The sequence below is a fragment of the Trichoderma citrinoviride genome (genome assembly GCF_003025115.1).
Source record: "Trichoderma citrinoviride strain TUCIM 6016 unplaced genomic scaffold BBK36scaffold_2, whole genome shotgun sequence".
Taxonomy (NCBI): domain Eukaryota; kingdom Fungi; phylum Ascomycota; class Sordariomycetes; order Hypocreales; family Hypocreaceae; genus Trichoderma; species Trichoderma citrinoviride.
Window position 1 is genome coordinate 1,474,361 of NW_020194710.1, and position 11,689 is coordinate 1,486,049.

General features: G+C 55.6%; 4 protein-coding genes and 1 non-coding gene across 5 annotated transcripts in view; 2 read left to right on the forward strand and 3 right to left on the reverse strand.

Moving 5' to 3' along the window:
* Positions 1-1,742: 1,742 nt before the first annotated feature.
* On the reverse strand, positions 1,743-2,918 carry BBK36DRAFT_1188103 (hypothetical protein; the record flags this gene model as incomplete). The annotated part of the gene is made up of 3 exons (XM_024896562.1): positions 1,743-2,098; positions 2,297-2,377; positions 2,801-2,918. 3 exons carry the CDS (start codon positions 2,916-2,918, stop codon positions 1,743-1,745), a joined length of 555 nt encoding a protein of 184 aa, XP_024753013.1.
* A 710-nt stretch (positions 2,919-3,628) lies between these two features.
* Positions 3,629-3,711, reverse strand: BBK36DRAFT_t35. Its single transcript has one exon. It is a non-coding gene; the product is annotated as a tRNA-His (tRNA).
* A 114-nt stretch (positions 3,712-3,825) lies between these two features.
* On the reverse strand, positions 3,826-5,699 carry BBK36DRAFT_1134302 (formaldehyde dehydrogenase, glutathione dependent). Its single transcript, XM_024892260.1, has 6 exons — positions 5,449-5,699; positions 5,222-5,351; positions 5,022-5,157; positions 4,322-4,959; positions 4,000-4,256; positions 3,826-3,889 (listed from the first exon to the last, which is right to left on the reverse strand). Exons 1-5 carry the CDS (start codon positions 5,467-5,469, stop codon positions 4,036-4,038), a joined length of 1,146 nt encoding a protein of 381 aa, XP_024753014.1. The 5' UTR covers positions 5,470-5,699; the 3' UTR covers positions 3,826-3,889; positions 4,000-4,035.
* Positions 5,700-7,192: 1,493 nt separating this feature from the next.
* On the forward strand, positions 7,193-9,910 carry BBK36DRAFT_1111119 (hypothetical protein; the record flags this gene model as incomplete). Its single annotated transcript, XM_024889671.1, has 2 exons — positions 7,193-8,944; positions 9,011-9,910. 2 exons carry the CDS (start codon positions 7,193-7,195, stop codon positions 9,908-9,910), a joined length of 2,652 nt encoding a protein of 883 aa, XP_024753015.1.
* A 438-nt stretch (positions 9,911-10,348) lies between these two features.
* BBK36DRAFT_17076 (aconitase iron-sulfur domain-containing protein) overlaps positions 10,349-11,689 on the forward strand; it is a gene marked incomplete at both ends in the record, with an annotated part of 2,613 nt that continues 1,272 nt past the window's right edge. The window contains 2 exons of the mRNA XM_024897835.1: positions 10,349-10,393; positions 10,467-11,615. Of these exons, the coding sequence (XP_024753016.1) occupies positions 10,349-10,393; positions 10,467-11,615 (1,194 nt within the window). The remainder of the gene's footprint in view (positions 10,394-10,466; positions 11,616-11,689) is intronic.

The following is an 11,689-nucleotide window of genomic DNA, read 5'->3' on the forward strand; positions in this document are numbered from 1 at the left end:
CACTGCCGGGGAAGCGATTCGGGCGATGCAGGACTTGACCGAGCAAGGGGGACTATACCGTACGGGGTATCCGTACGTCTTTTGCGCCTGATGAGGCTGGTTCTTCAAGTTCGCAGTGCATCTCCGAAAGCGGCAGTGACGTCGTACTCGCAAGATACTTGTGCGGCCTGGTGGCTTTTTTTGGCGGCGCTTGTCAAACGACAGATTCGAGAGCCGCGGGTTTGAACACTGAGAAAATCCGGGCGAATCGATTGAGAGGAGATTGGTTTTGACAGGCGGAAAGGCAAAAAAAGTTCTTGGGGGTTGATACCACCAATGTCAAGGTGTTGATTGGCGCTTGACGAGGCCACAGCAGGATGCAGTGCAAGCCGCGCTATTGAACGACTGGGAAAAGGGCTCCAATCGCTGGCTTGTCAAGGCGCTTTCGTCTTGCTTGGGCTGTTGCTGTAACAAGGTAGATAGAGAGGGATTGTTGGGTGCGACGTACAGTTTCGACGGCGCAAATCGCAAGAGTTGGGCATCTCTCTCGCCTCCTCTTGGGTCGCCATGATGCCCATCTCATCGCTTATTGATCTATCGCAACCTGTCATGAGCCATGGAGCGTCGAGTCTGATCACGGCTGCCCTCCAGATTCCCCATGGCCAGCGAACAACACACGCATCGACAATCAACCGGCGGCATCAAATCACAGTCACACATCGACCCCCAGCTCAAAAGCTAGCATCATGAATAGTCACCACGGCTAGCGAACACGTATCGGTGGACACCCCCTGATGCCTGCCCATGCCAATGCGAATGAGTGCCGTGTCATGTACATGTATGTACTACTACTAGTACGAGTACTACTAACCCAACGACGCTTTGGATGGGCTCCGTTCTCGATACATCGTGGGGAACTTCAATATGCGCGGCTGGCGTCCTTTTTTTTAGGCTGCCCACCCCAGACCGGACGCATCACAATCGCAATCGCATCGTATCGCCCGTCGTTCCCTCTATCCTGGTCCCGTTTGGGTTGCCGTACGTGATTAAAACCGGCCGATTCTTGCATCACGGCGACCCTCCTTCTTTCGCCCCGTGCATGGACTGCAGCCGTGACACGCACCACGCAAACCCGCAACCAGGGAGCCAATATAATGCTCCGTAGCGACTGTTGCAAGCGATTTGATTATTCCCCATCAGGCCGTTTTTCCCTGCATGCGCGAGGCTCCACGGCCTGGCTGCGTTGGAGGTGGTGTGTCAAGGGGAGGAAACAGAAAAAGGCCAAGATGGTCGCGTGTCGTGCCACTCAGAGCCACTGCAGTTCTTCTTCCAGAGTACAAAAGTACAGGTACGGCGAATGCAACCACCAACGATGCCACAGCAGATCCATTATCATGACCTGCCAGCCGGCAATTGAAGCTCTGCATGTCCCCATAGACTACTACTACTAGTAACACCTTACTCTCACCTCCTCACCTCTTTTCCAGCCGCCCAGGATTCATTTCGCCTGGTGCATGTTGTGTTCCTTGTGGCTGGGCTTGGCTGGGTTCGTTCCAAAACACCGGCTGAGGCTAGACCTCGCCGCTTCCAGACAAACATGCCAAGTTGACACACTGCGCTTTGCCAATGCGCACAAGCGCCCTGGACCTGGCCAAACGGCTGAGGAGTCGCGCGCTCACGATAATGCATCGTGCCCTTTTTCAACCTACTAGCGAGTCGTATCGTATTTCATTGATACAGTCAGCGTGCTTCCCATCTCGCTACTACATACTAGCCTCGAGATACGAGAACGACGAAGTGGTCACACTTCTCTCCCAAAGGGACCGGCGATAGTAGAACAAGCGCACCCCAGTACCTGTTACATCGACGGCCAATTCTCCGTGCCCATGGCGAGCATGTACCCCGTACTCCTTCTCCATCCTCCGGTCCGTCCTCATACGAGCCCTGCCCACCGCGGTGGAGCTGCCCGGCTGTGACGTAGCGGCCCTGCGATCCCTGGCCAAGCTCCAGGCTGACAAGCTGACGACTCCAAAGTTCCAGTTGCGGGCTCGGTCCCGTAGGCCTGCGTCTGCAGGGTGCGTGTGGTCGTCTTTGCCCTGACAAAGGGTCTTGATGCTCCCTGCAGACCCTGCCATAACCTACTACCATTACTTGTAGCAACACAGAGTGGGAAGTGCTGCCAACAGCATCCCAAAGTTTCATCCAAGGCAACAGGATGCGAACAATATCTTCATGAAGCCATCGCAAATTAGGGCGTGGCCAACCAATCAGCAGGCGGGACACGCTTGATAAGGACTGGAGTCCCGGGCAGACTCACGTGTTTCCGGCGAGGTTAGCCCGTGCGCTTCTTCCGTGACCGGCGTGACGAGCTCAACGGCTTCTTCAACCTCATCACAACCTACCCTGTAATCATGGCAAACCTCATGCACCCCAGTGAGAACAGGTACTCTTTGTCGCTGTATCTCGGTTCAGTTTTCACAGAACTCGATCCTCGATTTTCCTTTCTGTAAAGGGTTGTCATACAGTAGACGTTTGATTTGTGAACCATGCGCTTAGTAATAGCATGTTCGCACGTTCCGCGTTTGTCGATCTTTGCCATACCTTTTGCTCCAGTCGCGCAACTTCGAGGCTTTGTCAACGCCTCAATCTCACAGCCTCGTCTTCACTTTCCTCCCAGAAGAAGCACCAGAATGCTCATATCGTGGCGTGCCTTGTAGCTAACATAGTTTACACCCCACAAGTTCTTGGACTACTCGCCTCGCGAATCAATTTGACACAGACGAGACGCTCTTCACCGACATCGCTTACACAGTGGGCTTACAATCGACACCGGAGGAGCCTGCCGAGAGGAAAACTTCTGCCGCGACAATATCTTGGAAAAAACGACTGTACGCTTTGATCTGTTGCCGCGGTGGCAAACGCGTAGCTAGCAGATTCATTCCTGCTGACAGTGCATTCGGGAAGAAACTCCACCCTTCTTCTCGCCATCCATCAAATCTCTTCCGATCAGAGAACGCCGGGCTACGACCAAACTTTCGCCGTCTCCGTCTCCGAAATCCCTCCGGAGGCCCTCCGGCGCCACCGTCCGTATCGTATTTTTTTCAGCCCCGTCGATAACAAGTGCTGCTAATTTCCTTGTTCCTCAAGTTCCTCTTACCAAATCATTTACCACCCAGAGTGATGCTGTATCGTAGATTAGAAGACCATCCGCTGGGGCGTCCCTGTTTCTTTTCCCTGCAATGTCGTCACCACTAATTTTGCTGCCTGCGTCAAGTCTATGTCACTGGAGGCAAGCTACGGACGTTTGAACCTGCTTTTCCCGACGAAACTGTCTCCAAGTTGTTAATTTGGAAATCAGAGGCTAAATAACCTGGCTTCCTTGCTGCTTTGCTCATGTTGTATTGATGAGCTGGATCCTGGTATGTGTGCATACCAAATATCCGGCAAGAAATGCTGAGTAGGACGATAGACACTTCTGGCTGATGTAGCGAAATTAGGCTTGCTCGAAATCGTAGGCAATTTGATGAAGATGGGAAAAAGGATTCAAGAAAAAAAAAAGGAAGAGAAATTAAGAAAGAAAATAAAAGCCAAGAAGAGCTTGGGCGAAAAAAGAAGTGAGATGCAAAGTCGCCAAAAAGGTCAAAAAATGTGCCCCTGCCAGGAATCGAACCTGGATCTACAGTGAATCGTGTGATCCACAAACTGTTGTACTGACCGTTATACTACAGAAGCTTGTTCTTATTTGATGCTAATCAGGCTGTTAGAATTAGACTATATCCTTTTGCCTTCCATTGCAAGGGCAACAAATTGACAGCCATTTGTCTTTGCATCATTCTCCTCAAGCTGTTTCATCTGCTCCACCAATACGGAGTAGTGAAAGAAGCCATCAAGGTGCGGATTGGATTCAAATAAGGCAACTACTTGTCTTGGTATTCCGTCCACCTTTTCTTTCATCCTAACTTTTCTTGCTCCCAAGTTTCGTGTCATCAATTTACTACTATTTTACAAATTTGACCTGAGTTTCAATACAGATTTCCGAGGCTCAGACCCACGGATTCACAGCTTCCGCATGTCAACAACAGCGCGGATGCAATCTCCCTGCTTCATCGTCTCAAATGCGCTGTTAATCTCGCCAAGGGTCTTGCGGTGCGTGATGAACTCTTCAACCTTGAGAGCTCCATTCATGTAGTCGCTAACGAGCCCGGGCAGCTGCGAGCGTCCCTTGATACCGCCAAAAGCGCAGCCCTTCCAGACACGGCCGGTGACGAGTTGGAATGCTACCGAGTATGACATTAGCCCACGACTCACGTCACGAAGAATTCAAAGGCGCCATATAACTCACGTCGAGTGGAAATCTCCTGGCCAGCAGCAGCGACGCCGATAATGATGCTCTGTCCCCATCCCTTGTGGCAGGCTTCCAGAGCTGCGCGCATCACCTGAACATTGCCAGTGCAGTCAAAGGTGTAGTCGCAGCCACCATCCGTCATCTCAATCAGCTTCTCGACAATGGTCTGTCCCTTGAGCTCGCTGGGATTCACAAAGTCGGTGGCGCCAAACTTCTTGGCCCACTCCTCCTTGGCCGGGTTGACGTCCACCACGATGATCTTTCCGGCCTTCTGGACAACGGCTCCCTGAACGACCGACAAGCCGACGCATCCAGCGCCAAAGATGGCAACGTTGGAGCCCTCCTCGACGTTGGCGGTGACGCGGGCCGCGCCGTAGCCGGTGGTGATGCCGCAGCCAAGCAGACAAGTCCGGTCCATGGGGGCCTCGGGCTGCACAGCTACGACGGAGATGTCGGCCAGGACGGTGTACTGAGAGAAGGTCGACGTTCCCATGAAATGAAGGATATCCTTGCCCTTGCACTTGAATCGGGAGGTGCCATCAGGCATGACGCCCTTGCCCTGGGTGGCTCGGATCTTACCGCAAAGGTTTGTCTTTCCAGATTTGCAGAACTTGCACTCCTTGCACTCGGGTGTGCTGCATGCTGTCAGCCTTGATTTCGAAGCACGCCTTACCGCTGAATCACTGGAGAGACATACTAAAGAGCAACGACGTGGTCGCCGGGCTTGACGTTGGTGACGCCCTCGCCGACGGACTCAACAATACCAGCTCCCTCGTGTCCCAGGATGACGGGGAAATCTCCCTCGGGGTCCTTGCCGGAGAGGGTGTAGGCATCTGCAGCTGTCAGTCTCCCGTCTCTTCTCGTCTCCCTCCCTCTTCACCACCATCTGCAACCTACCAGTGTGGCAGACTCCCGTGTAGTAAATCTGCACGCGGACCTCGTGAGCCTTGGGAGGAGCAACCTCGACGTCCTCAATGCTCAGCTCCTTGCCAGCCTCCCAGGCAACGGCAGCCTTGCAGGTGATGGTCTGCTCTCTCATTCATCAGCTACCGTAATCTCTAGGCGGGGTGGCTGCTCCTTGGAGGGGCAGTTCCATCATTTATTGTCCAGCGGTCTCTGCTCACCTTGCCAGCAGTCTCGGCCATTATGTTGTTAGTCAGAATGTTGATATGCAGCAGAATAATTTGCAGCTTCTCGATGCGACGCAGGGAAAAAAAGAAGCTCAGGTCTGGAATGGAGCTACTCCGTCCTTATTTATTCACAAGCAGAAGCAGTTCCAGTCATTTCCTCAGCTTCCCGATCCCCCGAGAAATCGATAACATGAGCTACCCCGCTGTGGTGCAGTGGGTGGGGTTGTCGAAACAGTGCAGCTTTTACTTTGGCTACTTACGCGCAGCCGAGCTTCTCGAGGCGAAGCACTTTACCCGTCGACGAATGAGCAGCTCTGGGCGAGGATTGATGTTCACGAGTGTTGCTTTGCTTCCGGCTCCTTGACCGGCTGGCTGTATGTGAGAATGACATGTCTACAGATCCGTGCTCTCCGTGTTGAATGACAAGCAGGGCCGCCTGCTCCAAAAGCGGCTATAAGAATGGCCGACTTGATGTCAGTGAAACCACGCCCGTCACAAGGGAATGAATTGGCGAAGAGAAAATTGTGCTGAAGTCCGAAAAATCTCCTGGGCATGCTGAGTTGATTTACAATTAATACTCATAACTGGGTGCATCAAGCCATGGAAGTTGTCAAGCATTGTGAGATGAGCTGAGACACTTGCCAGTAGAACCGTGTCGAACAATATTAGACCTGGTGAAGCTACGTCATCAACTCTATGCTAGCACTCATGCAACCACTGAAGAGCACTCATATTGGAAAAAAGAAAGAAATTAATTGTCCATGCAATGTAAAGTAGATCAACACATGAACGTTTGAATGAATTCACTTCATGTCGGCCATTCAGTCCCAGGATCAGGGCATGCCCTGAGGTCCTTGAAATGCAGCTCAACTGCAGCTCACCGAGCGCTCTTTGAGTCCTAGGGTGAGCTCGGTGAGCTCCGGCTAAATACCGGAACTTGGCGCGTTGCAGCTTCAAAAAATACATCCATCCAATTCAGACGCGTGCCAGGGCAAATGAATACAGAGCACAATTTCCATTCACAAACAACCGTCGAGCCCATCGCCCACTTCCTCTCCTCGACTTGCACAGCGAGCGAACTACCCATCGAACGAATACGGACTACGACCCGCACACATGAAGAAGTGATCCGTTGGCGCTTCTCGTACGACGATTCCGCCGGGGCAGCGACCAGGCAAACACTTGATTGCTTCTCGCCATGGCTCACAGATTCATTGTCGACTCCAGCCCGCTCAAAGAGGCGCCATCGACTCCCGACAGGCGGCGTACCAACGACCTCGCTTTCTCGCGGTATGAAGAAAGCCCGACGGGCACTTCTGTAGATGCTCCCCCGTCTTCGCAATTCGGGAGCCCGGCGATGCAGTTTGACCCGCCGCGACCCCCCGAATTTGGGCTCAGCACCACCTCGAGCGCCGGCAGAGGGGGACTGTTTGGGTCATCACGCAATCCTGGTGCTCCTCTCGGTCGGCCCATCGGAGGGAGAGCTCCCTCTGGTCTGAGTAGACAGCTTCGCGCAGACAAGAACGACGACAAGGAGGATGGTCTGGACGAGGACTTGGACGACGACAACGAGCTTCCTCCCCTGCGAGGGAACTTGTTTCGGCGGCCGTCTCAGAGAAAGGAAGACCTCACCACGGACGACATGGAGGCCGAGATGGAGCGCTATCTGGACGAGGAGATGCAAGGAGGTGCGGAGCAGGACGCTGAAGACTCCGACACGGGCGACATTTTCCTGAATATGCGACACGACGATCGCGCCTACGGCCAACCCATCATTGGCGAGGAATCGGATCTGATGATGCTGCAGACCCCAGCGGCAACGGCCAAAGTGCGCAAGGAAGCGGAGAGCATATTCAGTCAGTCGACTCGCTTCAGAGGCCCCGGAAGAAACCGCGAGCTTCAGTTTGGCACCATTGCCAAGGACATTTATACCCATCAAGAGCCTGCTAGACTCACGGAGAAGCCAGAGCTGATCCTCAAGACGGAAAATTTGGTCTGCCAGCTCTACAACGATGGTGTTGGCGCTCATGACGACCCGGAAAGACTGGAAAACTCGCTTGCGGACATCACTTACAAGCTGATACGGGTTTGGACAGACTACGTAGAGGAGCTGCCTCCTCCAGAGGGCGAAGATCTGGCCACCATTGGCCCCGGAGAGGACGCGGATCCGTTCGAAAAGGCAGCATACGTTGCGCACTTGATTCTTCGCATGCACCACACGCGGTTTGACACGAAGCCCGAGGATGAACGGACGCCGCCTTTGCCCGAGATCCTCTTCGACTGGATGCAGTCCAGCCACAACCTGTATCCTGACCAGGTCCGAGAAATTTCCAGATATAAGCCGAGCCCGGCATGTCACAGCCTGTACTGGCAGACGTTGAGAAATGCGCTGCTGCGTGGTGATGTAAACGGAGCGAAGCAACTTCTGAAGAATGCTGGCTGGGAGCATGTCCGCCGTGGACCGATGGGAGGCCCGACATACACCGGCAAGGCCCTCGAAAACGTACGAAGGTTTGCAGAGGCGACGTGCGAGATGCTCGACCAGTGCCCCGGGGCTCGAAACGACTGGGATATCCAAAGTAGTAGCTGGACCCTGTTCCGAGTCCAGGCTCGGGGCTCCCTGGACAGACTCACACTGTTTGCCGAAGGCAAAGACACGAGCCTCCTCGACTCTCTCAGCAGCGAGGTGGACATGACCATATCGGCAATGGCCAGGAAGGCGTCGAGCCAGATTCCCTGGGACATTTACGAAAACCTGCAGACCGTGTACGACATTGTGCTGGGACAGACCGAAGCCATCCTGGAGACGGCGCAGGACTGGTGCGAGGCGACAATCGGTCTCTTTGGCTGGTGGGACGAAGGCGTTCAACGCCCCAAGAGCCTGATGCAGTCCCAGTTCGGCGCGTCGCCAGGCAGCTTCACGGACTCTGAGGACTATTTCGATCGGCTTGCGAACGTGTTCAACATTGTGATCCAGTCCGGGCTGAGTCCCAACACGATGAACCCCGTCGAGGTTGCCCTTGCATCTGCCTTTGAAGGCAACGTCTATGCCGTCATCGGATGCCTGAGGACCTGGTCTCTCCCTGTGGCCTGCGCAGTAGCCGAGATTGCTTCGCTGGGCGGATGGCTTCCTCCGCCAGAGTCTGTGAAGCCGATGCCGGCCGACAGTCTGGATATGGACGATTTGATGCTCCTTGGAGTAGAACAGCCCAACACCGACGACCTGGAGGGGATCAAGGACACGACCCTTGTCATCTACGCGAGAGAGCTGGCAGGCATTGAACACTTGTCGCCGCAGCGAGACGGCTGGGAGATGGCCATTCAAGTGCTGGGGCGGATGGACGCGGCGGAAAAGTCAGAGGAGACGGTTGGCGAACTGTTGAGAGATCTCCTGGCTACGCTGGACGAGACATCGAGCACAACAGTGGACAAGATGTGGAGGATCTTGAGCGACCTGGGGATGATGAATTATGCGGAAGAGACTGCCGAGGTGAGTCAACGTCCCCCCTTTTGTGATTTCTTCTCGACCAAACAGTGAGCTAACTGCCTGTAATAGACATTCGCAGAAATCCTGGCCGAGAAGACTCACCGATATGGCGAAGCGATCTGGTATTTTGCGCTTTCTCACCGTACGGACCGGGTCCGCGAGGTTCTGAATCTTCTCATGTCCTATTCACTCATGCAGTCAACGGTATACCCTGCTGAAAAGGACCTCGACGAAGACCTCAAAAGCATGCTCCGGAACCGATCAGAGACACTGGAGGAACGGGCCAAGGTTGATCTGGAAGCTGCCCAGCTGTTGGGCCGGATGCTCAGTGGCTACGCGACCCTGCGCAAGTTTTACGAAATTCGAGACGAAATCGGAAAGATTGAGGAGACATCGCCGTCCCGAGCTCTTTCCATGAGGAAGCAGGCTGCGTTCGCGCTGGTGGCTGTCATCTCTAGTTCGGGCGACAACATCCGTGGCGGGCTTTACGATGAGTCGAGGGACGCTGTGGTGAGCGAGGACTTTTTGCTGGCTCTGCTCGGCGAAGCAACCGTCTTCATCAACCAGACGCCCCCAGTCATTTCCCTCGAACAGCTCGACATTCTTCTCAAGGCCGTTGAGGATATTCAGGCGGTCGGATCTCGCGTGTACTCCACCTGCGAAGAGTTCTTCACCCTAGTGCTCGCCTCGGGACAGGGTCTCAAGGGATCTACGCCGGCGGATCTCATGAAGTCGACGGGTAGCCTTGGCGGCAGCACATACATGATGAGCGGCAGCTCGCTGTTAGCCAGCCACATGCAGAAGTCGCTCACGGGCGGAGTCGGCAAGGTGACTAGGGGATGGGATTGGAGGAAAGGCTGGTTGGCGAATACCAAGGGTGAGGACGTGATCCGAAAGCTGAGGCTGGGTCTGGCCAAGGACCTGGCGGCGCTCTGGCTGGACGACGCCGATGGAGTTGCCATTTACTAGAGGACAATGATAGAAAAAGAAGCTGGAGGATCTGCTTGATGGGATTTGGGCCGAGGCAAGGGAAACAGGTTGGCAGATCGGGTGAGATACCTATATAATAGTACGAAGGGGGACGATATCTTGAGGCATTGCGTTTGATGCAGGAATCTTGCCAGAGGCGACCACGAAAGACGTTTATGAGCATGAGCATGAGCAGCCATCTATTGGTGCAGGACTTGGTGCCCCATAGTGTATTCATTCAGTCATCGAGCAATCGTGGAGTCTGCTGAAAGTGTCAAATTTAGTGCGATCTAGCGACGATGTTAGCCGTGGGCCGCTTTTGGGCCGGTCTCCAATCCGATATCGCGGATTGAAAAGCGAGGCAAACTCCACCAAGCCTTTTTTTTCCCGTCCTTGTTCGGGAATGAATCACGAGCGCAAAGCAGCGACTGCGTCAACATGGCCCCAATTGAACTGGCAGGCCGTTCCGGAGGCGCCATGACGGTGAGTTTGGACATGCGAATCTGGCTTTGGTGTGATTGATACTTGATATCAAGAGCAAAAGTTGACCCTGCAGTTATCGCAGAGCCTCTTGCGACGAGCTTCATCCCGCTCCGCGGCCGGAGCCCTGAACCGCGCCCTGCGAACCCCGTCATCGAATCGATTCTCGACCGTCTCGTCCCTGCCGCCGACGTACGAGAAGCTGCTGACGCGCTACACGGATGTGCGCCGCGTGCTGGGCCGGCAGCGGCTGACGCTGGCCGAGAAGATCCTCTACAGCCACCTGGACAACGTCGAGGAGTCGCTGTTGACCAACACGGACGGCGGGCGCAGCATCCGCGGCAAGGCGAACCTGCTGCTCAAGCCGGACCGCGTCAACATGCAGGACGCCTCGGCCCAGATGGCGCTGCTGCAGTTCATGTCGTGCAAGCTGGAGCGGCCCGCGATCCCGGCCAGCATCCACTGCGACCACCTGATCGTGGGCTCGCGGGGCGCCGAGGACGACCTGGCGGCGGGCATCCAGACTAACAAGGAGATCTTTGACTTCCTCGAGTCGGCGGCGCGCAAGTTCGGCATGGACTTTTGGCCGCCCGGCGCGGGCATCATTCACCAGACGGTGCTGGAGAACTACGCGCTGCCGGGCCTGATGATGCTGGGCACCGACAGCCACAGCCCCAACGCCGGCGGCCTGTGCACCGTCACCATCGGCGTGGGCGGCGCCGACGCCGTCGAGGCGCTTGTCGGCGCGCCGTGGGAGCTCAAGGCACCCAAGGTGCTGGGCGTCCAGCTGACGGGCAAGCTCGGCGACTGGGTGGCCCCCAAGGACGTCATCCTGAAGCTGGCGGGCGAGCTGACGGTCCGCGGCGGCACGGGGTCCATCATCGAGTACTTTGGCCCCGGCGTCGACACGCTGAGCGCCACGGGCATGGCCACCATCTGCAACATGGGCGCCGAGGTGGGCGCGACGACGTCCATCTTCCCCTACACCGAGGCGTCGGCGCGCTACCTGCAGTCGACCCGCCGCGGCCAGGCCGTCGACAACATCAAGGCCCTGCAGAGCTTCGCCGGCAACAGCACGTCCGAGGACGCCCGCTTCCAGTTCAAGGCCGACGAGGGCGCCGAGTACGACCAGCTTATCACCATCAACCTGTCGGAGCTGGAGCCGCACGTCAACGGGCCCTTCACGCCGGATCTGGCGACGCCGCTGTCCAAGTTCAAGGACGTCGTCAGGGACCAGCAGTGGCCCGAGAAGCTGTCGGCCGGCCTCATCGGCAGCTGCACCAACAGCTCGTACGAGGA

What these genes read in the sequence shown, in the direction of transcription:
- BBK36DRAFT_1134302 (XM_024892260.1), bottom strand. Translation starts at nt 5,469, where the DNA reads ATGGCCGAGACTGCTGGCAAG. An exon ending in TGGCCGAGACTGCTGGCAAG is followed by an intron (nt 5,352 to 5,448) that starts GTGAGCAGAGAC and finishes ATGAGAGAGCAG; the next exon opens with ACCATCACCTGCAAGGCTGC. An exon ending in CCAGGAGATTTCCACTCGAC is followed by an intron (nt 4,257 to 4,321) that starts GTGAGTTATATG and finishes CATACTCGGTAG; the next exon opens with CATTCCAACTCGTCACCGGC.